Raw genomic sequence first — 24,675 nt, forward strand, 5'->3', positions numbered from 1 at the left:
CTCTAGGGTAAATAACAAAGAGTGAGATTGCTGCACCCTATCATAAAGGTATAAAGTTGTGCTATCGCCTCATTCCTGTTAGAACGGCTGTCATCAAAAACACAAGAAATAACAAGTGTTGGTGAGGATGTAGAGAAAAGGGAACCCTTGTGCACTGTTGGTGAACAGCCACTATAGAAAACAGTATGGAAATGTCTCAAAAAATTAAAAATAGAACTCCCATATGATCCAGCAATTCCATTTCTGGGTATTTACCCAAAGAAAACAAAAACACTAATATGAAAAAAATGTACCTTTATGTTCGTTGCAGCATTATTTATAATAGCCAAGATATGAAAGTAACCTGTATGTCCATCAGTAGATGAATGGATAAAGAAGATGTGGTATATGTATACAATGGTATATTACTCAGCTGTAAAAAAAAAAAAAAAAAAAAAAAAGGAAAAGGAAAAGGAAAAGGAAAAGGAAAAGGAAAAGAAAAGAATGGAAACATACCATTTGTGACAACATGGATGGACCTAGAGGGTATTATGCTATGTGAAATAGTCAAACAGAGAAAGACAAATATCATATTACTTCACTTATATGTGGAATCTAAAAGATAAAACAAACAAAACAGAAACAGACTCATAAATAGAGAACAAACTGGTGGTTGCCAAAGGGGAGGTGGGTGGGTGGATGAGCGAGATAGATGAAGGGGATTAAGATGTACAAACTTCCAGTTGTAAAATAAATAAGTTATGAGGATGTAAAGCACAGTATAGGAAATACAGTCAATAATACTATAATAACGTTGTATGGTGACAGATAGTAACTACCCTCATCTTGGTAAGCATTTTGCAATGTATATAAATTGAAATCACTGTGACGTACACCTGAAATTAATATAATATTGTATGTCAACTATACTTCAATGAAAAAGAGAAACAAACTATGAAACCGTCTTCCACAGTGGCTGTACCATTGTGTATTCATACCAGCAGTATATGAGAGTTCTACTTATTGCAGATCTTCATCAGCAATTGATGTTGTCAGAATTTTTGTTTTGATTTTAGCAATTGTAGTGTGTGTACAGTTGTATCCCAGTGTGGTTTGAATTCACATTTCATTAATGGATAATTATGTTGGACATCTTCATGTGCTTCTCACTAATATTTATTTCTTCATTGGTGAAGTTCAAACCATTTGCCCATTTTTCAATTGGATTGTTTTCTTATAGTTGAGATACTATTTTTAATAGCCTTATTGAATCATAATTTACATTCCATAAAATACAGTCATTTAAGTACACAATTCAATAATTATTCATAAGTTTTTAGTTATATAACCATTAACACAATCTAATTTTAGAACATTTTCATTACCCCAAAGAAAAACCTCACTGTAACTGTAGTCACTGCCTGATCCACACCCATACCTAGACAACTACTATGCTATTTTCTCCTGCTACAGATTTTCTTTTCTGGAATTCGGTATAAACGGAATCATACAATATCTAGTTTTTTGTGTATACTTCAAATTGTTTTCTCTGTTTTTATTTTTTAAGTTTTATTTATTTATTTGTTTGTTTGTTTAGAGAGAAAGCAGGGGAGGGGCAGCAAGAGGGAGACAGACAGAATCCCAAGTATGTTCTACACTGTCAGTGCAGAGCCCTACGCGGGGCTCAAACTCACCAACCATGAGATCACCACCCAAGCTGAAATCAAGAGTGAGACAATTAACCAACTGAGCCACCAGGGCGCCCCTGTTTTCTCTGTTTTTAAATTGGGTTATATGTCTTCTTATTAAATTGTAAGAGTATTGGTGTATTTTGGACACAAGTCCTTAATTGGACATATTATTTACACATATTTTCTCCCTGTCTTTGGCTTGTCTTTTCCCTTCCTTCATGGTGTATTTGAAGAGCAAAAATTTTTAATTTTGCTGAAGTACAGTATATCATTTTTCCCTTCATTGTGATTTTGTGGTCAATTATAAGAAATCGTTAGTTACTTCAAGATAGTGAAGATTCAGTTCTATGTGTTTTCTTGATAGTTTTATAGTTTTAGATCTTACATTTGTATATGATATCCATTCGGAGATGATTTTTGTGTATAGTGTGAGATAACAGGACAAGTCATCTTTTCTTGTGTGAATATCCAATTGTCCCAGTACTGTTTGTTGAAAAGACTACAGTTCCCCCCATTGAGTTGCTTTAGCACATGTGTCAAAAATCAAGCAATAAATGTAAGTGTTTATTTCTGGATCCTTGGTATTTCTAGTTCATTGATCTATATGTCTATTTTTCTGCCAGTACTATACTATCTTGATTACTGTAGCCTTATAATAGGTTTTAGAATATGGAAGTGTAAGTCCTTCAACTTTGTCCTTATTTTTCAAAATTGTTTTGACTATTCTAGGAGATTTGCATTTCCAAATTTTTTTAAGATCGGCTTTTTATTTATTTTAATTTTATTTAAATCCAAGTTAGTTAACATATAATGTAATAATGGTTTCATTTTTGGTGCTACTGAATGGAATTTTTCAGTTCATTTTCAGATTGTGCATAGCTAGTATGTAGAAATCCAATTGATTGAACTTGTATCCTGTGACCTTGCTGCACTTACTGATTAATTCTAATGAGTTTTGTTTTTTGTGGATTCCTGAGGATTTTCACCATGGAAGATCATGCCATCTGCTAATAAAGACATTACTTTCTCCTTTTCAATATGGGTGACTTTTATTTCCTTTTTTTCTTTTCTTTATTTTTTCTTTTATTTTTGTTTGTTTGGCTTCTGCCTGATTGATTACCCTGGCTAGAACCTCCAGTACAACTTTTAATGGAACTGATGAAATGGGACATCCTTGCCTTTTTCCAGATTATAGGGAGAAAGAATTAAATTTTTAACAATTAAGTATTATGTTAATTGTAGATTTTTTCATCAATGCATTTTATCAAGTTGAAGAAGTTTCTTTATATTCCCCGTATGTGGAGAGTTATTATTCTGAAAAGATTTGGGATTTTGGTAAATTCTTTTCTGCATCTGTTGTCATGATCATGTGGTCATTGTTCTTTATCCTATTACTATAGTATATTACATTAATCAATTTTCAGATCAAACTTGAATTTCCAAAATAATACCCACTTTTCCACGATGGATAATACTTTTCGTATGTTTCTGAAATAACTGACATATAACCTTATATTAGTTTTGAGTATACAATATAACAATTTGACATTTGTATAAATTATAAAATTATAAAGTATACAATATTTATAATATTGTATAAAATATAAAATTTTATTGTATAAAATTATATTAACTATAGTCTAGTTAACATCCATCACCACACAGTTAAAATAGTTTTCTTGTGATGAGTACTTTTAAGATCTATTCTGTTAGCAAATTTCAACTATGTAAACAGTATAAACTATAGTAGCCATGCTATACGCTACATCCTCATGACTTACTTATTTTATAACTAGAAGTTTGTACCTTTATGCACCCTTTGGTTCTGGTATCATGGTAATACTAACCTTACATAATGAGAGGGGGAAGTGTTTCCTCCTCTGTTTACTGGAAGACTTTTGAGTATACAGTCTTTTGTTTCCTTTTAAGAATTCTTCAATTTGGGGGCACCTGGGTGGCTCAGTCAGTTAAGTGTCCGACTTTGGCTCAGGAATGATCTTGCTGTTCCCGAGTTCGAGCCCCACGTTGAGCTTTGTGCTGATAGCTCAGAGCCTGGAGCCTGTTTCAGATTCTGTGTCTCCCTCTTTCTCTCTACCCCTCCCCTGCTTGTGTTCTGTCTCTGTCTCTCTCTCTCAAAAATAAATAAACATTAAAAAATAAAATTAAAAAAAGAATTCTTCAATATTACCTAAGTTTCCTAATTTGTTGGCATATTGTTGTTCAGGAAGACTTGTTACAGTTATGGCCCACAAGGAAGAAAGACTATTAAGATAAAATTATCTTATATTTACAGGTGCATTGTAAGAGGAGAAAGAAGCAACTCTTACAAAAAAGTGAATAACTACGTTTTCATTTTCTCAGTGTATCTCATGTGTGAACTGAGTGATCATCTAAAGAGTAGCCTCATGTTACTTTCTATCCACGTTTTCTAATTTATTTTCCTTCACAATGTTTACTGCTATTTTGTTTCCTACTATATTCATAGCATCTAGGATACTGACTACATATAGTTGGCACTCTACATATTTCTTGTATGACTGGCTGAATGGATGAACAGAAGACATTTTTAAATTGCTCTCCTATCACTTCCTACCATTGAATAATGTGGGCATAATTTACCTTAATGAGATATAATGAAAATATAATTAAAAAGAAAAATAAGATATGAAAAAGCCTTCATTTTCCATCTTTATTACCCAAGTTTAAAGGTTATCCATTGCCTGTTTTTCTTCCATTTGCACAGTTAAATAAGCCTTTACATCATCACAATGTAAATACTCACAGATTTGGAAATCCTCCTGCTTGATGAGTGTCATCATCCCTATATTTTAAGGATAATCTAGTGGAGCTGCTACATGCCAGTATTTACTTCAGAAAGCAGTCTGATGTGGTGTAGATCCACATTAGACAAAACTGGTGGGAATTAATTCCTAGTACACGCAAAGAAATTTAACAATCTCCAAGTGTAACACTGAATGTTTCCATTTAATCATTGAATCATTGAGCAGGAGTTGTTCTTATTGAAGTTGTGTAGAAAATTGCATTACTCTCTGTATAGAAATTTGTTTCAGATGGAGATTTAGAAAAGAAATAACTGATATACTGTACCACCCTGATGGGATAAGTTTGTATTAGAGAGCTAGGGACAATATCAAAAGATTTTCCAATCTTTAGATTAGAATTTTGCATAAACTTATTTTTCTTTCCATGCCAATCACGAGTTTTAAGAACCACGTTAATTTTTTTTGTTTGCTTTTATCTCAAACTTACCTCTTTACCTGGTTTTTTATTTTTGTTTTTGTCCTAAGTGTTAATTTCATTTTATTCAACATAGTTTGGGATGATTTAGATTGAGTGTCTACTGTGCCTGACATTATCTACATCTCTTTGTATATACTGTGTTATTTAATGACATTTTAACCTCATGATCATACTGTATTATTCCCATTTTTAGTAAAGTTAAGGAAACTATTCCTTTAAAAATATGCATACATGCTGAAGTCTCCTTTTGTAAACAGTTATTCACTCTATCCAAATATTCAACAACCGTAGAAGTAGTCAAATATTCAACTGTCCAAATATGCAATAGCCATTTGCAGTCAGTATTCAGCTCTCATTTGACTCCCATATAGATATTTTGTTAGGTGCTACAGAACACAGAGGTGAATAAATCAGAATCTCCAATGAGTTCAAATCAAAGTATGAGCATAATACTGTTGGAGCACTGAGAAGGTTAAAAACTAACTCTGGACAGAGGGAAGGGAAGAAATCCACAGTGATCATTCTGTAATCTGAGTGGAAACTGAAGGATGCCTAGAAGTTTAGCAGTCATAGAACTTTACAATAATGTATGTATGAGTGAGAGGGAAATCATTCCAGCAAAGAAACTACCATGTGAGAAACATGAAATTGTCAAAGGATATGTAAGCTGGACAATTTTTATTTTTCAAGTCAGATCTTCTCTCTACTTATTCTATTCTTTTTTCTGTCCCCTCCTCCCAGGCTGAATATTTCTGTGGACTATATGCATCGAAAGGGTCTCTTGCTCTCTGGCCTCTTCTTTGGCTTTGCCTAGTGGGAGGTACTTGAAGGAGATGGGAGGAAGAGAGGAGAGCGACTTTGGAATGTATCCACTCTCCTTCCATTCAGGATTGCTGCAAATTGGCTAAGCCCAAAACAATATCCTTATCTCTTGTCAAGTGCTACTCCCCCAAGTGTTCATCTCCTCAGGTCAGATTATAGCATCCTTTCATCCTTGAGACCTGGGCAGGAGGACACCCATGCCTCCCAACTCCTTGCTGTTGCTAGTCCCAGGAATATTCATTTCAAGTTGATTTCCTTTAACAACTTTGTAAAATGGGGTTTGTAAATGGCTTATTTATTTAATTTTGTAAATGACCTCTTTATTAAACTCTCTTCAGTTTTCCCACTTGAGTGTGCCATTGTTTTTCCTGGAGCTCTGACTTATACAACATAGCAAGTCTGAGCAAAAGTTAAGATATTTAGTTCCACTGTAGTAAAGTGTGTGCAGAATTGCAGCTAATCCTGTCAAAAGTGAAGAAACAGTGAAATTATTTAGAAAGATAACTTGAAAGACATTGTGAAGAAAGCTAAGAAAGAGTAGCATCCAGGAAACCCATTATGGTGATGTTGCAATAATCCAGGCATTGAGAGTTCGAAGAGAGGAACAGAACAGATTTGGTGATGTCAGAAGGTGGACTGATAAGATTTATGATTGTGCAAAGGAAATGAGAAAAAGAAGAGGTTCAGAGTAACTCATACATATATACAAATAATATTTATAATGAGTATACTCAAAAAAGTATTCATTTTCCAAAAATGAAAAACCTATTATTGAAACATAAACTTTTTTTCATATATGCATAGTAATATTCATGTTTTTTCTGAAGATATTCACACTGTAAAAGGGTATATATAAAATCATTTCCATCCATTCTCATAAAGCTCTTAATGTCAGTGTTGGTTAAAAAAAAAATGTCTGCCAGGGGGGCCTGGGTGGCTCAGTTGGTTAAGCATTAGATAGACTTCGGCTCAGGTCACGATCTCGCAGTCTGTGAGTTTGAGTGCTGACAGCTCAGATTCTGGAGCCTGCTTCAGATCTGTGTCTCCCTCTCTTTCTGTCCCTCCCTTGTTCATGCTTTGTCTCTCTCTGTGTCTCAAAAATAAATAAATGTTAAATTTTTTTTTAAAAAAAGAAAACTGTCTGCCAGAACTATGGACTTGCAGTACCAGTTATAATATGTGGCTTTACTTAATCACATGTATATAAAAGACATATAAAAGGAAAGCCAAGTAATTTTAAGGGGAAGCTAATAGATGGAAGGAAATTTTGGCTCAATACTATTTGATATATAAGTCATACTGTAGTACTCTGCAAATTACACAAACTAAGTTACTTCACTCAGTTGTCCCAACAATCTGCTCCCTGTCATAGTTCTGATTATAAGGGCCTGGAACCATAATTAGTTTTCAGACAACCTCCCTCTGATTAAAATTATAATCTCAAAGTTATGCGGGAGACTACTTTCATCTATTTCAACAATTCACCTGAAGTTTATAATCTCTTAATTCACTCAATAAGTGGTGATTCATTCTATTCCTGATTCTTCAGTGCCTTCAACAACAGGAAAAAAAAAAAGTATTACCACTGGAGACAGTCCATTGTGCCCTACAGAGTTGTGATTCATCTTTCTCCAGAAAATGTGGTCTGAGCTCTACCTCGTGTAGCAGTCTAAAACTGCTCTACTATCTACACTATAGCTCTTCATTTATGTGTATTAATACTTATATTTATATTAATGTAAATTAATATAAATATATAAACACATATATATAATATGTGTATTATCTATTTTATATTTATATATTTTAATAATTATATACTTATATAACATATTTTATGTATTATATATTGTATATATTCTTTTTGAGAGAGAGAAAGAGAGAGGTAGAGGGAAAGGGAGAGAGAGACTCTTAAGCAGGCTCCATGCCCAACGTGGAGCCCAACTTGGGGCTCAATATCACAATGAGATCATGACCTAAGCTGAAATCAGGAGTCACATGTTTAACCGACTGAGCCACCCAGGTGCCCCAACATTTGACCAAAGCTTGCAAGTGTCTCAAGTCTTTTCTGGTTAAGAAATTTCATTTCCTTTACCCATTGACTATAATATGACCTGTCTATTGCCCTTACCTAGGAGTTTCTTTAGCTCTTATTCTAACTCCTCCATTTTGGGGCAAACTTTTGAATTCTCTCTTCATCTAAAAACTCTTTTCCTTATAGAATGAAATAATATTGGATTGAATTTTTTTTTCTTATTGACCTGAAAAAGGGCTTTGGATGCATTTTAGGAAGCATATTACCTTATAGTATAAATAGAATACCATGTATAATTATACTATACACAATTACATCTAGTGTTTTGTGTTATCTGTATAAAATATTGAATACTAAAAATATAAGTCCTTTTCAGCTTCAAATATATTTTAATGAAAGCATTGCTTTCAAGAAAATAATCTGCCAAGAGTTCAAAACTATTTTCATGGGGAATTAGTTTCTATATATATTATATATATAATTTATTTAATGTTTATTTTTTAAGAGACAGAAAGAAAGAGAGAGCATTAGTGGGGGAGGGGCAGAGAGAGAGAAGGAGGCACAGGATCCGAATCGGGCTCCACACTGTCAGCAGAGAGCGCGATGTAGGGTTGGAACTCATAAACTGTGAAGTTATGACCTAGCTGAAGTCAGATGCTTAACCAACTGAGCCACCCAGGCACCCCAGGAACTAGTTTCTTAACAAAGTTAACTTTTCAATATATGATTGATAACATAAAGATGACTTTGTGAAAGCAGCACTTTCAAAGTGATATATAGAAGTGGTTATATATGTTCCCATTAATTTTCTGAGACAATATAGAGATGACACAAAATATTAGTAAATTGGACTTTAAAAAAAGGGTTTATAGTTTTACAGTATTTATGGTATTTCATAGATGAAATAACCTATTATTTTCTGATTTTTAAATTATTTATCATCAGAGATAATGTAAATAGCATAAAATAATTTTCAACAGTAAATTTTATATTGTTAATATAGAAAACTACTTCTAAATTGAGGTCTGAAATTTTGAGGAGAAATTGTTTTATGTGGTACTCACTAATGAGGTAGCATTTTATTATAAATCACTTTGTAATTATTATAAATAATTAGAATTTAAAGATTACCTGATTTATATATAAAGCTCTTAGAATAGAGTCTAGTACAGGTGTTAGCAATTATTGCTTTTATTGTTAAAAAAGAAAACCTAAATATATATTGGATATATATCAGTGAAGTCATGATTAAAATACCTCTCCAGCTTTATTTGACATCTTTGCCTTTCCCTCCTCTGTGCTGTAGAGAATCTGGCCTTTCTAGTTTCTCAAATACCTCTTGCTTCCTCCAACCTCAGTACTTGCTGTTCCACTTTTTCTTCAAATCCCAATTCTAATTAACTCCTATTTAGTGTTCTAAACCAATGTTGCTTCCTCGGAGAAGCCTACTAATATCTCTACCATCATTTCAACCCACACCCCAGACTAGGTCAAATTGCCTATTTTACGCTTTATGATTACTAGTACATGTCTTCTTAACACTGTGTACACAGTGGAGATAATTTTGCAGACTTCCTAAAGGATCGGGCTAGATAAACTAGCCTACTGACAGAAATGCAAAACTGGGCTAAACTTGTCAAGGGGTTGTAAATGACAGGGTCACCCACGGTACATGTAGAGTTCTTTTAAAATTGCAGAATATAAAATGAGTATAACAAAGAGAAGAAAAGTCAAGTTTAGAATCATAGGATAAAAAGTGGTGGTGTATTCTCCCCTCCCCTAAATTCCTAAATCCAATAAAATTTTGAAATCTGAAATGCTTTATATAATTGGATTTGTTGTGGAAATCATATGACAGTACAAGTTTGCATTCAGGTTCATAATGGGTGACATGAAAGTATTTTATACAGATTCAAGAATGGAAACAGAGGGTACCAAATAGGTTAGATTGTATTTCACTTAGAAATCATGGGGGAAGGTGCTGAACTCACACAGGCCATTACAGTAAAGCTCCATGGAAAGTTTAACCAAATATCCAAGAGGCGATGTTTCCCAAAGAACATTTAGGTAGTAATTTCGTACATATTTTGTGATTATTTGAATAATGTCTTTCTTCTGTGTTAGACTCTGAATTCTACAAGAGCAGGAACCATATCTATCTTATTTATCAATATGGTCAAAGAATGTAATAAAATCTTGGGAAAAAAGCATTCAAGAAATAATTGAAAACAAATAGCTGATATTCAATTAATAAATGAATAGGTAAATCTAATTGCTGAATTTAAACCAAAAGTATATAAAATGAAAGTCAAGTACTTTCACTATTCTGAAACTTTATTTTTATTTTTTAAATTTTTTTAAGTTTTATTTATTTATTTTGAGAGAGAGGGAGTGAGTGAGCACACATGCATGCATTCAAGCGGGGGAGGAGCAGAGAGGGAGGGAGAGAGAGAATCCCAAGTAGGCTCTGCACTGTCAGCATAGAGCCCAAGGCAGGGCTTAATCTCAGGAAACCTGAAATCATGACCTGAGCCAAAATCAGGCATTCGACACTTAACCAACTGACCCAGGCACCCCTGAAACTTTATTTTTTAAATCTAATTTTCCTCAAGTGCCAGTCTATAAATTTTACTTATAAAAATCAAAAAATCTGGGTAAATAAGCAAGTTATTTGTTTCTTGCTTGATAATATTTTGAAGTTCCTATTATATGTGTACATATATTTGAATGTATGGATATACAAGCTTATTTTAATAAATATTTGTTCCCTCCAAAATTCACTAAGACAATAGTTATGACAAATTAATTAACTGGCTCACTCTTATTTAAAATACTTATGAAAAAGCATAAATAAAATTTGTCTGCAAAATGCCATTTCAGAAAAGATTATATTTCTCTCTAGTGATTTTTTAAAGCAGAAAATGCCTTAGCACCAAAGGCCAGAAGTTGAAACAGTATGGGTCATGAACAGCTGCTACAACGAATCTTTATTTTGTACAGACAATAGGCAGACAACATTATATATATGGGCTTTACAGCCTAAAACATTGCCTACCGTGACTGGAAGCAAACTGGAAAACAGCAAAATCCACATCATTAGAGGCAAATATTCTTTGCATTGTTAATCAAGTGCATATCTGAAGGCTGTACACTGCCTTTCATACCAAAATTTTAAAATGTGTAGAGGCATATAAAAATCCAGAAACAGAGCTTACTAAAAATGCTAACAAAAGGAAGAATCATACCAGATATCAAGAACAATCGCAAATGGAAAAGGCTTGCTTATTGAAAGTAAGTAACGGTATGTCGAAATATTCTGTTTAGATATCAAAGAACCAGAAAAGACCCTTCAATTATATCAGAAAAGTAAGTGGTAAAAGAATGTGGCCTTGTCTTAGAATGGAAAGGAAAATTGATAAAAGATGGCATTTAAAATAGGAGCTTTCAGTGGATGCTTCTGAGAATTACAGACTCTATAAAAAATAATAAGACAAAATTTTAAACTTGTCTGAGTGATATGCTAATTGAAAGAGTGAAGAATCCAATCTTAGCGATTACATATCAAATGATCATACTAAGGGCACTAATGTATTTGAGAATCTGTTTAGTAAAGGTAAGAATGGTAGTGAGAAGCTCAGACAAAAACCTGGGAAACGCTAATGTGATCATATCAAAGATACATATTTCTTTAAAGGAGAAATAAAGTGCTAACAATCATTTGAGTGATATTATATCGCAGATTGGATTATTTCTTCTCAAGGTCCAGAGGATATTTATTTGGATGAGCCTAAGGATCCATTTTTTTCATGCCTACTTTTGAGCAAATTATTATTGCTGGAGAGAGCCACAGAACAGGAAATATTGATGCCCCAATGAATTCCTAATTACCAGTTTCAAATTAATCTTGTCAGCAGTGCCTGGCAACTGTACCTACTTCTATGGCCAACTGGCTCTCCCTTTCTACAATGTTTTAACATTCCTTTATTTTCCTCAAACCATTACCATAATTCAATCTCCCTGGTAACACCTCATTTCAAGCAGCAATCATCTCTCACCCAAAACAAAACAATAGTCAGTTTACTTATTCCCACTGCTTGCATTATTTTCCTTCCTTCAATTAATACTAAAATCTCACTAAAGTCTGATTATTCTCTTCCTTTGACTGATCACCTTGATTTTTCGCCATAGGACAAAAAATCTACGACCTGCTCTACAACTCTGTCTCAGACCACTTCCTCCTTCACACTCTGTTTCCATTACAGTAGTCTTTATTCAAGTGCACAATGCTTTCCCCATCCTTACCCTTTGCTTTGTTTTCCTGGGCCTCTTGTATCAAAGTGCCACAGAGTGACTTGAAACAAGAGGATTTTACTGTCTTAACAGCTCTGGAAGCTGGAAGTCTGAAATCAAGGGATTGACAAGGACCATGCTCCCTCAAAAAGCTGTAAGAAAATCCTTCCTTGCCTCCTCGTAGCTTTCTGTGGTTTGCTGGAAGTCTTTGGCATTCCTTGGCTTTTAGATGCATCAGTCAAACCTCCATCTTCATGTGGCATTCTCCATATGTTTCTCTCTATTCCCAAATTTCTTTTAAATCAGTCATATTGGGTTAGGGCCCACCCTAATGACCTCATTTTAACTCACTTGCCTATATAAAAACCCCATTTACAACTAAAGTCACATTCTGTGGTATTGGGGTTTAGGACTTAAACATACCTTTTTTTAGAGGGACACAATTCAACCAATAAAAACTCACCATTTACGCAGGAGTTTTTCACATGTCATTTGTTCTTCCAGAAATCTTCCTGGCAACCCTTACTCTTCTGCCACCTTGCCTAGTTACCTTTCCAAATTTCAACCCAGAATGACTTGTCTTAGGAGAGACTGAGTCACAACCTAAATATGTTTTTCCCAGTAAATACATTCACATGGCTATATATTCCTTGCCTTTTAACACTTATCATATTTGTAATTTTGTTTATTTTACATTCCTTGGTTATTATCTGTCTACTTCACTAGACTGTGAGCTCTGTGAAGGTCATTTCTCCTTACTATTGTTTCATATACCACAGTAGGCATTCAGTAAATGTTTGGTTGAATGAATAACAGATCACACCAAAAATGACAAAAATGTCAGCTTGAAGTTCCTAAATTTCTGCCTTCACTGAAGTGTTAGTTAATGAGAACATAAATTGACTGTCTTCATATAATTCCAACAAAACAATATTCTACCTGTTTGGAAATAATTTCTGTAATATAGAGTAACTTAGCAACAAAATCAAGAAGCAACTTGTACTATTTTGAATTATCTGTGCTGTAATAGTAATACAGGACTTTAACCCTGCACATGCCAGTCAAATTCTCTTTTCAGTCTCAAAAAAATCAACTCTCTAAACATCCAAATTGCATTCATAAACTTCCAGGCAAGCAAAAAAGCAAAATATCATGATAGAGTTGAGGAATATTCAGTTCAGTACAACAAAATTTATTGATAAGTGCTGTGCTTGACTCTAGACACTCCTTAAGCAACCAGCTAATATAATGAGAGAAATGCTGTGGTGAATCATAACCAACAGCAGTGGAAACAGAAATACCCAACTATAATTATTCCCTTTCTATGCTTGACTCTTGTCTTTAATATTGCACATAAACGCTTTCAGATTCAGAGGCAAAATAGGATTCTTTAGACGGCATCTACCTTGAATATTTTTCTCTCTCTTCCACAATTCCTTATATGAACTGCCATATTCAAAGTCTTCATCTGTATCCCTATGGACTTTGGAGACTGGCAGAACTGTTTTAGAATTCCAGCTCTTACCATCTGGGTCATTTTGACCAATCTACTTAATGTATTTAAGCTTCAGTTTCTTTTTCTGTAAAATAGAAATAATATTATCTGGTTGATTAGACTGTTTTGGATGTTAAATATATATAATGTGTATAATAAATTGCCTGCTAAAAAAAAAAAAAAAGAGGTTAGAGTGGGAGAGAGCCAAAGCATAAGAGACTGTTAAAAACTGAGAACAAACTGAGGGTTGATGGGGGGTGGGAGGGAGGGCAGGGTGGGTGATGGGTATTGAGGAGGGCACCTTTTGGGATGAGCACTGGGTGTTGTATGGAAACCAATTTGACAGTAAATTTCATATATTAAAAAATAAAAAAATTAAAAAATAAATAAATAAATAACTAGAAATAAATAAATAAATAAATATATTTCATAAAAAAAATAAATAAATAAATTGCCTGCTAATGGTTGGCAGTCACAAAATGTTGCTACTATTCACCAACATAAGCATAAGAGGTAAATTATAAAACAATTTTCAATTTCAAACATAGGCATTTTCAAAGCATAAGAGACTCTTAAAAACTGAGAACAAACTGAGGGTTGATGGGGGGTGGGAGGGAGGGGAGGGTGGGTGATGGGTATTGAGGAGGGCACCTTTTGGGATGAGCACTGGGTGTTGTATGGAAACCAATTTGACAATAAATTTCATATATTGGAAAAAAAACAAACAAACATAGGCATTTTATTTTCATTGTGTGGTTCACTTTATTTCCAAAACTATGGTACTGTTTTTATAATTTTTTACCTAACATTCATTTTTACCTATTAGCTGTCATACATAATAAATTAAGGATATTTCCTTTAAGTAAATTTCAACTAAAGTTAATATGATGAGTAGTACATAGGTAAGTTCCAATATATCTATTAAAGGTCCAATTCTGCCTAATAGTCATAAAACAAAGGGCAATAAGCAAATTTAAAAAAATTATTCTTATCTTGAAATATTTATTTTTAAAATTAAAATGTTTTGGACTTAAGTAATAGTCATTCTTTGATTATATTGTTGCCTTTGAAAAATTTACAGAAATCAAAATATATTTGAGAAACACATAATTGTCAATAGCAAAAACAATTGCAACAATGTTTTGTTGATAGAAATGTAAAAATATAATTAATTTTGTGTATAATTTCAAATTAATTTTCTACTCTATTAGCCAGAATTTGGCAATTAGGCATATTATCCAATTTGAAACTGTCAATTGTTTCTCCCAGACATATTATTAATATTTTAACAAGTGAATAAAACTTGATTTTTGTTACCAGATTCAAAGTTTCCAATTTCCCAAAACTTTGCTCTCTAAAAATCATATGTGTGTTTTTGAGAGTCTCAAGTATATTTTTCTATAACTATTATGTTATACATAGTTACACAGGCACTATGAAGATTTTCATGGTAAACCATGCATTCAATTTTAGAGGTAACAGCAAGGGATAGCCTCAGTCAAACTTGACTTATTTATTATTATCTGAATCCTGATCTTGTCTCGATATTTTTAGATGGAGTTGTTGATGACATCCTTTATAAGGGATTCCTCATTTTTGTCAGATAGGTTTATCTATATTAGTTCTCCAGAATTTTCTTCTAAAAAGTTAAACATACAGAAGAAAAATGGAGGTCTTGAGGTACAGAACTCATATTTTTAAGCACTTACCATGCACTTTTCCAGTTCCATTCAACAGACATTTATGAATTCTGATAATGTGCAAGGCACAGCACAAATAATCAATACCTTTCACTTACCTTATTTCTATTGATCTTGACTTCACCCCTATGAGGTGAATGTTCTTGTTTCTATTTTTTAAAATAAAAAAGCTGAGGTTCAAAAAGTTTGAATAAGTGACAGAATAGGATTTGAACCTCAGTATGCCTGATTCCTAAGACTATGCCATGATTATCATTCCATGCTGCCTCTACAAAGCAAAATCCTTATCAACTTGCTTACCAGAGACAGATAACTCCTTTGAAACTCCATTTTTAACTCTGCTAGCAAGAGAACCAACAAAATGGTTTTGTTTGTTTTTGTATAGGTATATGGCCATTATTGATCCCTTGAAACCCAGACTATCTGCCACAGCAACCAAGATCGTCATTGGAAGTATTTGGATTCTAGCATTTCTACTTGCCTTCCCTCAGTGTCTTTACTCCAAAATTAAAGTCATGCCAGGCCGTACTCTTTGCTACGTGCAATGGCCAGAGGGTCCTAAACAACATTTCACGTAAGTTAATTCTCTACTGTGGTTTTCAATTCAATTTATTGAACACTTCAAGAACTATAGGTTGGGAGCAACAATTAAGCAAATGAAACATAAACATTTCCCTCAAGGGTCCATATGTTATTTGGGAAAACAGACACATTGAAGTACTAGAATACATGGGTGCCTGGTTGGCTTAGTTGGTAGAGTAACTCTTGACCTCGGAGTTGTGGGTTTGAGCCCCACAGTGGGTGTAGAGATCACTTAAAATCTTTAAAAAAAAAAAAGTTTAAAATACTACAATATGGTATGGTCAATAAGTTTTATAAATTACAAAGGTTACTAACATGAAAAATGAGATGAATTTTATATGGGGAAACTCTAGAGAGTTTCCTGAAGGAAGTGATAAAATCCCTGGAGATGAAAGCAATACACAAAGGAAAGCAGGGTTGTTATTAATTGAGAAAAGAATGGGAAAGGAAGAACTGAAGCCCAAAGGTGCTGATTGTCCTTTTAAAGTCCTGGTTAGGGAAAGGCAGTTCTGGTAGGTTCTTGGTTGTGCTCCTTTGTTTTAGCATTAAAGAAACATAAACACTAGGTTGGAAAATAATTATGAATGTTATACAATAGAATTTGGTATTTCATATTTTGGACACATCTTAAGAAAAGCAAAAGGAAAAAAAGTAATTGGGCAACTGTTTGCATTTTTTATTCCGATAATTTAAATTTTAATTCAATAAAATCTAATGCAGTGTCCTATTTTTTTCTTTAAAAAATAAATGATGCAAATACAATTGTAATCTTTTATAATTTTTTTAATGTTTATTTATTTTTGAGAGAGAGACAAAGCACAAGCAGGGGAGGGGCAGAGAGAGAGGGAGACAGAATCCAAAGCAAGCTCCAGGCTCTGAGTTGTCAGCACAAAGCTGGACATGGAGCTCGAACTCGCAAACCACGAGATCATGACATGAGCTGAAATAGGATGTTTAATATAACGGTCATTTTTTAAAGCAGTCACTTTATCAAACTTCTCTACCCAAAGTCCAGATTTGTTTTTAAGTTTTTATTATAATTCCAGTTAGTTAAGATACATTGTTATATTAGTTTCAGGTGTACAATATAATGATTCAACAATTCCATACATCATCTGGTGCTCACCATGAGAAGTGCACTGCTTAATCCCCATCACCTTTTTAACCCACCCCTTCTCACCCATCTCCCTTCCAATAGCCATCAGTTTGGTTTTTTTTAATTAAGAGTCTGTTTTTTAATTTCTCTCTCTCTCTTTTCCCCTTTGCTCATTTGGTTTTTTCTTAAATTCTACATATGAGTAAAATCATATGGTATGTGTTTTTCTCTGACTTCCCAGAGTCCAGATTTTTAAAGAAAAATATTAGGAAGTATTTAATTGAAGGAAAAGCAGGAAATAGTTATTAAACTGAATACTGTTATTCTATCTGATATTAATAAATCTTAGCTGTATAACAAAATAAAAGTAATCATAATAATAAAATTAAGTTATTTGTTGACTGAATCGCTTCCCACTGACTGTAACTCAATACTTAAAAAGCTATCAGGAAACGGGAAGGCAAGGAGGTTTAAGATTCCCTTTACAAAGAAACAGGTATTGAGAAGACTAGTATACTGAATTCTTTAATTTCCTTAAAGCCTTCCTAAGACAGCGGAAACTACACAAAACTTTATACAAATTTTAATTGTGTGGTTATATTATCAGTTGCCCTTCTATTCCTCCCCAACTGCATCCTTATCAATTTTTTAAATATTTATTTATTACTTTTGAGAGACAGGGAGAGACGGGGGAGGGACAGAGAGAGAGAGAGACAGAGGATCCGAAGTGGGCTCTGTGTTGACCATGAGATCGTGACCGAAGCAAAAGTCAGATGCTTGGCTGACTGAGCCAGCCTTATCATTTTGACTTAAATCTATAAAAACGTAGAATTTAGTTTGCTAATTTATAGTATCTTGACACTAACAGATGTCACTAACAGATGTGACTAACAGACCCAAATGTTATTTACCAAATTAATAATGCTATCAAATATGTCATGACATTAGAAATGCATGTAAATGTCTTTACCTGATTTTTTAAATTATAGTCATATATCTTGTGGATCCAGTGTGGTTTAGAATATCTAGTTACATTTTTTTCTTTGGATAAAAACAATTTATTTCAAATATTACTGATGTTGCAAGGGTATATAGAATAATTTTGCATATGAGAAAATACCTGTCAGTTGATTTGTTTATTCTGTCTCATCTTTTTGTCTCTGATGATAAATTTAATTAGGTTAGCTCAACAATTACCAAGCAGAGAAATGGCATTCGTCCAGAACCTCTAGGCAAGGAGAGCATGGGCAGTTTAAATTAGCACTGCAATGCAGCTATACTTTTTGTATATGAATCAAAGATTGGCAAGGATCAGCTGGTAGCATTTGGACAAATATAGTAGACAAGAGCATGATATTTTGATAAATTTGTGAAATGAGGACTCAGAGAAAATGTGGAAATAATCTTTGGAATTTTCAGTTATGATTTAAAAGAAAATGAATTCAAAGTTCCCCACATATTGCATCTCAATATGATCTTCAGCTTGCGTTTGTTTGTTTTTATTTCTTGCAGCTACCATATTATTGTCATTGTACTGGTGTACTGTTTTCCATTGCTCGTCATGGGTGTCACATACACCATTGTTGGAATTACTCTTTGGGGAGGAGAGATCCCAGGAGACACCTGCGACAAGTACCATGAGCAGCTAAAGGCTAAAAGAAAGGTACTGTTCATATAATTTTACCCAGCATTTGTGTAAGCGGCTCATCAGAGGGGAAAAACCTAGTTATGACATTTTAATATAATATGATTTAATGCTTTCCTCCTATTTTTTTTGTCTTGTTTTCTTTCTTTTTATCAACTCTTTCTTTTAATTTCTTTTTGTCTTCTATAAGCACTATCCATGTACAGAATTGGTCTGGAATAGTCACTTTCTTACAGGACTTTTATTTACCTTTTATAGAGTATTCTCAATTACTCCACCTGCAACTTATGAAATTTCACTTTAAGCCCAGTGATTATATTTCTGCAGCTGTAGCTATCTTTGTCCTTTATTGAACAGAATGCCTCGGATGCCCTCTAATCATCCAGCAGTTTCCTTTATCCCCAGGATCTCTCTTAGTATGTGCTATAGTTTCCTAATATCCATCTTCCTATCCCTCTCCCACGCCTCCTGCCCCTCCCCTACCTCCAACCCGCCCCTCCCCTCCCTCATCCCCATCTGTACACAGCCATCATGTATGTCTGATTAAGAGATGAGAGCTGCATTAATATTCTTCTACAACTTATTGGGTGCATGAAAAAGCTTACTTTTGAACAATTCACATGAAACAAAAAGCTTCTAAAGATTATTATATTGACATTTTACTAGGATTATTTTTTTCATTAAGATGTTTTTACTATCATGTGACTCAATATGTGAAATTTTAAACAAATGTGCGGAGTTAAAAAGAATCTTACAGTCATCTATTCCATCTTGCTCTCTTCAGTCGATGTATTCTTAATGCAAATCAGAAATGCTTTCCCAAAGATAAGAGTCATACTGATTATGCCAATTATTATTTATTCCATTTACGATTCACTTATTTATGTAGAACTACTACCTACTACATGGACACTTCCCTTAAAAAACACTCAACAATTTAAAAACCACTTACCTACAAACACTCACTTAACAAAGATCAATCAGGTTTTAAAATCTAATGTAGAAATTTGATTCTATTTTAGTACTGATATGTTTTTCCTCTGTTATCAGTAAACAGTGGAACATAAGACTTATGTTCAGTTAACATTTCATCATGGTCTCTAGTATTTGGAAACAAAAGAGTAAGCATGAAGTTCACATTAATTTAGTCATTTCAGCCTATAATATTATGGATTTATTTCTCTTTCAAAAAATTACCTTAAAAATGAAGTACACAAACAACTAAATCATGCCTTTAGCATCTAAAAAAAAATTAAATTTAAAATTTAAAAAAAGCTTCTAAAACTAGAAGAATTTCAACAACATGGTGACCTTAAATTAATAGTTTCTCTTTCTACTTTGTAATTTCAACCCTCACTTGCTAACATCTTGCTCATATTGCAAGATACTCTTTGCAGGTACTATTTTCTTATAGCTATACGTCAGGTTCATCACATTAAATAACTGATACAGATTTCAGAATAATGTCTGTCTTTGTACTACTCACATAGTTTCTCATCTTTCATTTCCTTCTTATGGCTTAGGCATCTTTTTTTTTTCTTTTTTAACATTTTTTTCCCTGTTTACTCCTAAACAAATTAAAATAAGCCCAGTATTTGTTGATTATAGTTCTCTTTTTCTCATATACATGTGATACCTTCTAGCAAGAAATGAAAAGTTAATCTAAGTGTTCCTCTTTATTTTTTATTTGAGTCCCAGGGACAGGAAAAGCAAGAAAGAATATTTTTGTCTTTGGCCTTATATACCTGATGAAAGTAAGGCATAAATATTTAATTTTTATTTCATTACTTTTCAATTTCAAAGTATGAATATCAACTCAAACTGAGAGAGTGACCCTTCTAGAACATTTTAAGAAAGCCAGACATTTAAAAGCTCCAGTCCATATTTCTCTGAGATTGTGTTCTGGGCTAAAATAATACAAAATGACATTCATGCCATGAACTTCTCATAATAAATCAACTTGTCCTTGGATTTCGTTCACAGGCATTTATTAGTATGGTCATCCGTATCTCAGAAGTAAACTCATTTTGTCTAAAAATTTAAAATTTCAAAATTGAGCTGGCTTTCCTCTTAATTTCTTTATTTGTATCCAAAATTAAAATATTGTCTGATATGGCTTGGAATATAGTTTTTTATCTAGTAATCACATGTTTTGGGGTTTTTTTACTGTATGTTTATTTTTGAGAGAGAGAAAGACACAGCATGAGCAGGGGAGGGGCAGAGAGAGAGGGATACAGAATACAAAGCAGGCTCCAGGCTCTGAGCTGTCAGCGCAGAGCCTGATGTTGGACTGAAACCCACAAACCATGATCATGACCGGATCGAAAGTCAGATGCTCAATCAAATGAGCTACCCAGGTGCCCCATATGATTTTTTTTTTAATTTTTTTAACATTTATTTATTTTTTTTAAATTTTTTTTCAACGTTTTTTATTTATTTTTGTGACAGAGAGAGACAGAGCATGAACGGGGGAGGGGCAGAGAGAGAGGGAGACACAGAATCGGAAACAGGCTCCAGGCTCCGAGCCATCAGCCCAGAGCCCGACGCGGGGCTGGAACTCACGGACTGCGAGATCGTGACCTGGCTGAAGTCGGACGCTTAACCGACTGCGCCACCCAGGCGCCCCAACATTTATTTATTTTTGACAGAGAGAGACAGAGCATGAATGGGGGAGGGGCAGAGAGAGGGAGACACAAAATCTGAAGCAGGCTTCAGGCTCTGAGCTGTCAGCATAGAGCCCAACGTGGGGCTGGAACTCACAGACCACGAGATCATGACCTGAGCGGAAGGCGGACGCTCAACCGACTGAGCCACCCAGGCGCCTCGCCCCATATGATTTTTATATTTTAATATGACAACTTAGGTCGAAAATATAAACCCTTCTCTGGATGAACATTTTTAATTATATGCTATCTTCTGGAGAATAAATCTTTGATAATATAGATTGGATTTCAGAGATCAAACAAGAGAGTATTGGTTATAACAGTGCAAATTCATCATGACCATGGGGGGAAACAACTCCATAAGAAACTCTCAGCCAGCCTCCTGGTAATAAATGAGTAATGGAACCCCCAAATACATGAATAAATGAAAGCTTAAGAAATTTTAGTCAAATCACTGAAATCTTTGCAACTGTTGAGAAACATTGCTTTCATTTCTCTCTCTCCCCCAATCTGCAGAAATTGTGCTCAATTTCAAACATTGATTAAATTCTCTGAAGAACAGTCAGTAAAATAAATTACTATGTCTTTGTTAAAGAGAATGTATCAATCCAAACATTAAACTAATATGAAACTTTCAGATAATTGAAGATTAACTTCCCTGTTCAATCTTTACATACGTCCTACCTAAGTGTGTGTGTATATACATATATATATATAGTTTGAAAATACTACTACTAGTTCTAGCCAACACCAGGTAAAAAGACTAAATATTAGTCCTAAGAAATAAGTTAATACTTCTGGAAATACCTCCTCATTAAAACTGGAGTGCTGAAAATGAAAATCACTATTAAAATCCAATGACTCTACAAAGCTCACTAAACGCTAGAAGGATTGTCTGACGTTTGAGTCACATATATAGAACTAGTCTTCCAAAAAAACGGTAACAATCACACTAACAAACTCTTTCTTATATAAGTGTATTTTACAACTTCAAAGCACATTGTGTACCTCATTGCACAACCAGATATCCTTAATTTATAGTAAATGTTCTAGATTTTAAATTATTGTATGTTATATACCTATTGGCTTTCAATATAAGACTATTTAAATATGCATATTGAAATAATAATGTACCTTTAATGTAATAAAGTGATTAACTTAAGAATTCTGGCACTTTATTTTTTTTAATTTTTAATTTTATTTAAATCCAAGATAGTTAATTTTATTTTAATCCAAGATAGTATAGTAATGATTTTAGGGGTAGAATTTAGTGATTTATTTACCTATAACACCCAGTGCTGATCCCAACAAGTGCCCTCCTTAATGCCCATCACCCAGGTAGCCCATCCCCCCACCCAATACCCCTCCAGCAACCCTCAGTTTCTTCTCTATGGTTAAGAGTCTCCTATGGTTTGCCTTTCTCTCTCTTTTGCTTCTTATTTTTCCTTCCCTTCCGCTATGTTCACCTGTTTTGTTTCTTAAATTCCACATATGAGCGACATCATATGATATTTATCTTTCTCTGACTTACTTCACTCAGCATTATACACTCTAGTTCCATCTTCATTGTTGCAAATGGCAAGATTTCATTCTGGTTGATCGCCAAGTAATATTCCATTATATATATATATATATATATATATATATATATATATACACACCACACCATTATACACACACCATTATATATATATCTTCTTTATCCATTCGTCAGTCAATGAACATTTAGGCTCTTTCCATAATCTGGCTACTGTTGATAGTGCTGCGATAAACATTGGGGTGCATGTGCCCCTTTGAATCAGCATTTTTGTATCCTTTGAGAATCTCGGCACTTCAAATAAGAGTATTTTCAAATAGTAGCAAATTATAAAGTATTGATTAAAACCACACAATCCCAAAAGTCTTGGCTCTCATTAGTTTTATTATTTTTGTAGTAATTGGTTAATATTCTTGCCAAAGCTCTCCTTCAGGAAATGTGTACTATTTCATACATTACGTTTCTATAATATTCAAATTGAAAATTGAATTTGAAATATTTTTACAAAGTTTTAAGACAGTGTTTTTCTAACATTATCCTGTTTACTGAACTTGTTATACTAATGCTTACATTCCAGTGTGAGGATAATTTAGTGTCTAGAAGAAAAAACGGACCCTGGTCTACTTTATTCTACTTACAGGTGGATATAGCCACAGATTTTGGCTACCTTTAAAACCCTGGCTAAGATACCATGTATGAAAGTAATCTACTTGAAGTCATAACAATTATACACCAAAATCTGAAACTGCATCTCTTTATGTTGGAATATAAAAAGTCAGATTTTAAATATCTAGTGCAGGGGCACCTGGATGGCTCAGTCAGTTAAGCATCTGACTTTGGCTGAGGTCATGATCTCATGGCTCGTGTGTTCGAGTCCCATGTTGGCCTCGATGATGACAGCTCAGAGCCTGGAGCCTGGTACAGATTCTATCTCCAACTTTCTGTCCCTCCCCTGCTTGCGCACACTCTCTCTATATATATAAATAATCATTAAAAAATTTTTAAATATCAAATGCATAACTCACGAGCTGATTTAAAATACATTTGCAGTTTAAAAAATCTATACTAGAATGATAGCTCTGATCATAAGCTAAAATTTAATGAATCCCTTTCTTACTGCTATTCTAGATTAAAATCAAATGCAGTATAAGGAGGAAATGAGTAGGGGGTGCTAACATCTCATATTTAGGATGTTTTGGTGAAAGAAATCAAACATACTTTGACTTTTTTCAGCTTTGTCCATAATGTTCCATTTCCTTCAGTTTCTAGGAGTCAGAAAACTAGAGATACTGTCTCATAAACCATTGTAATGCTTATTTGAGTTAGGATCTTATCTACAACTAAATCTACACAGCTACGATTTGAACTCATTCACTTTAGAAACAGAGAAGAGTTGCTATCCGTCTCTCTCACATAGTATTCTCATAAATTGACTACTTTTGGCAATGTGACATTCTCCTATAAATGATACTAAATTCTTTGCAATGACAAAGCATCTTGGAGTAACCATGTACAACTTAAATTCCAGAAGCTCAGTGATCAGCAAGGTGGAAAAAATAAATCATACTTATTAATAGATATATGCGGTAGACATAAAAAATAGCTTAATACTTTAATTATAATTATTAAATGTATCTATAAGAAAAATAAATGTGGCTAGATAGAGAATGAAAACCAATGATAAGAATTATATCTGATCAACTTTAATTCATTCATCAAAGGTGATTTATTAAAAGTTCCCATTGTGGAAAGACCATTGATAAAGTTGGTCTGATATCAGAAAAAAAAAAAAAAAAAAAAGCTGTCTTGTGATATTCTTTTTTTTGTCTTGTGATATTCTTATAAATCAGGTAAAGAAAAATGGCCCTGTTGCAAATCG

At 33.6% G+C, this 24,675-nt stretch overlaps 1 protein-coding gene across 1 annotated transcript in view; it reads left to right on the forward strand.

The window, feature by feature from the left end:
* The window catches only part of TACR3 (tachykinin receptor 3), a 95,386-nt gene that overhangs the window by 23,885 nt on the left and 46,826 nt on the right, over nt 1-24,675 (forward strand). Inside the window, exons 2-3 of the mRNA XM_058721764.1 lie at nt 15,659-15,847; nt 18,464-18,614. Coding sequence (XP_058577747.1) covers nt 15,659-15,847; nt 18,464-18,614 — 340 coding nt within the window. The remainder of the gene's footprint in view (nt 1-15,658; nt 15,848-18,463; nt 18,615-24,675) is intronic.

The sequence above is a fragment of the Neofelis nebulosa genome, chromosome 3 (assembly GCF_028018385.1).
Source record: "Neofelis nebulosa isolate mNeoNeb1 chromosome 3, mNeoNeb1.pri, whole genome shotgun sequence".
Classification (NCBI taxonomy): domain Eukaryota; kingdom Metazoa; phylum Chordata; class Mammalia; order Carnivora; family Felidae; genus Neofelis; species Neofelis nebulosa.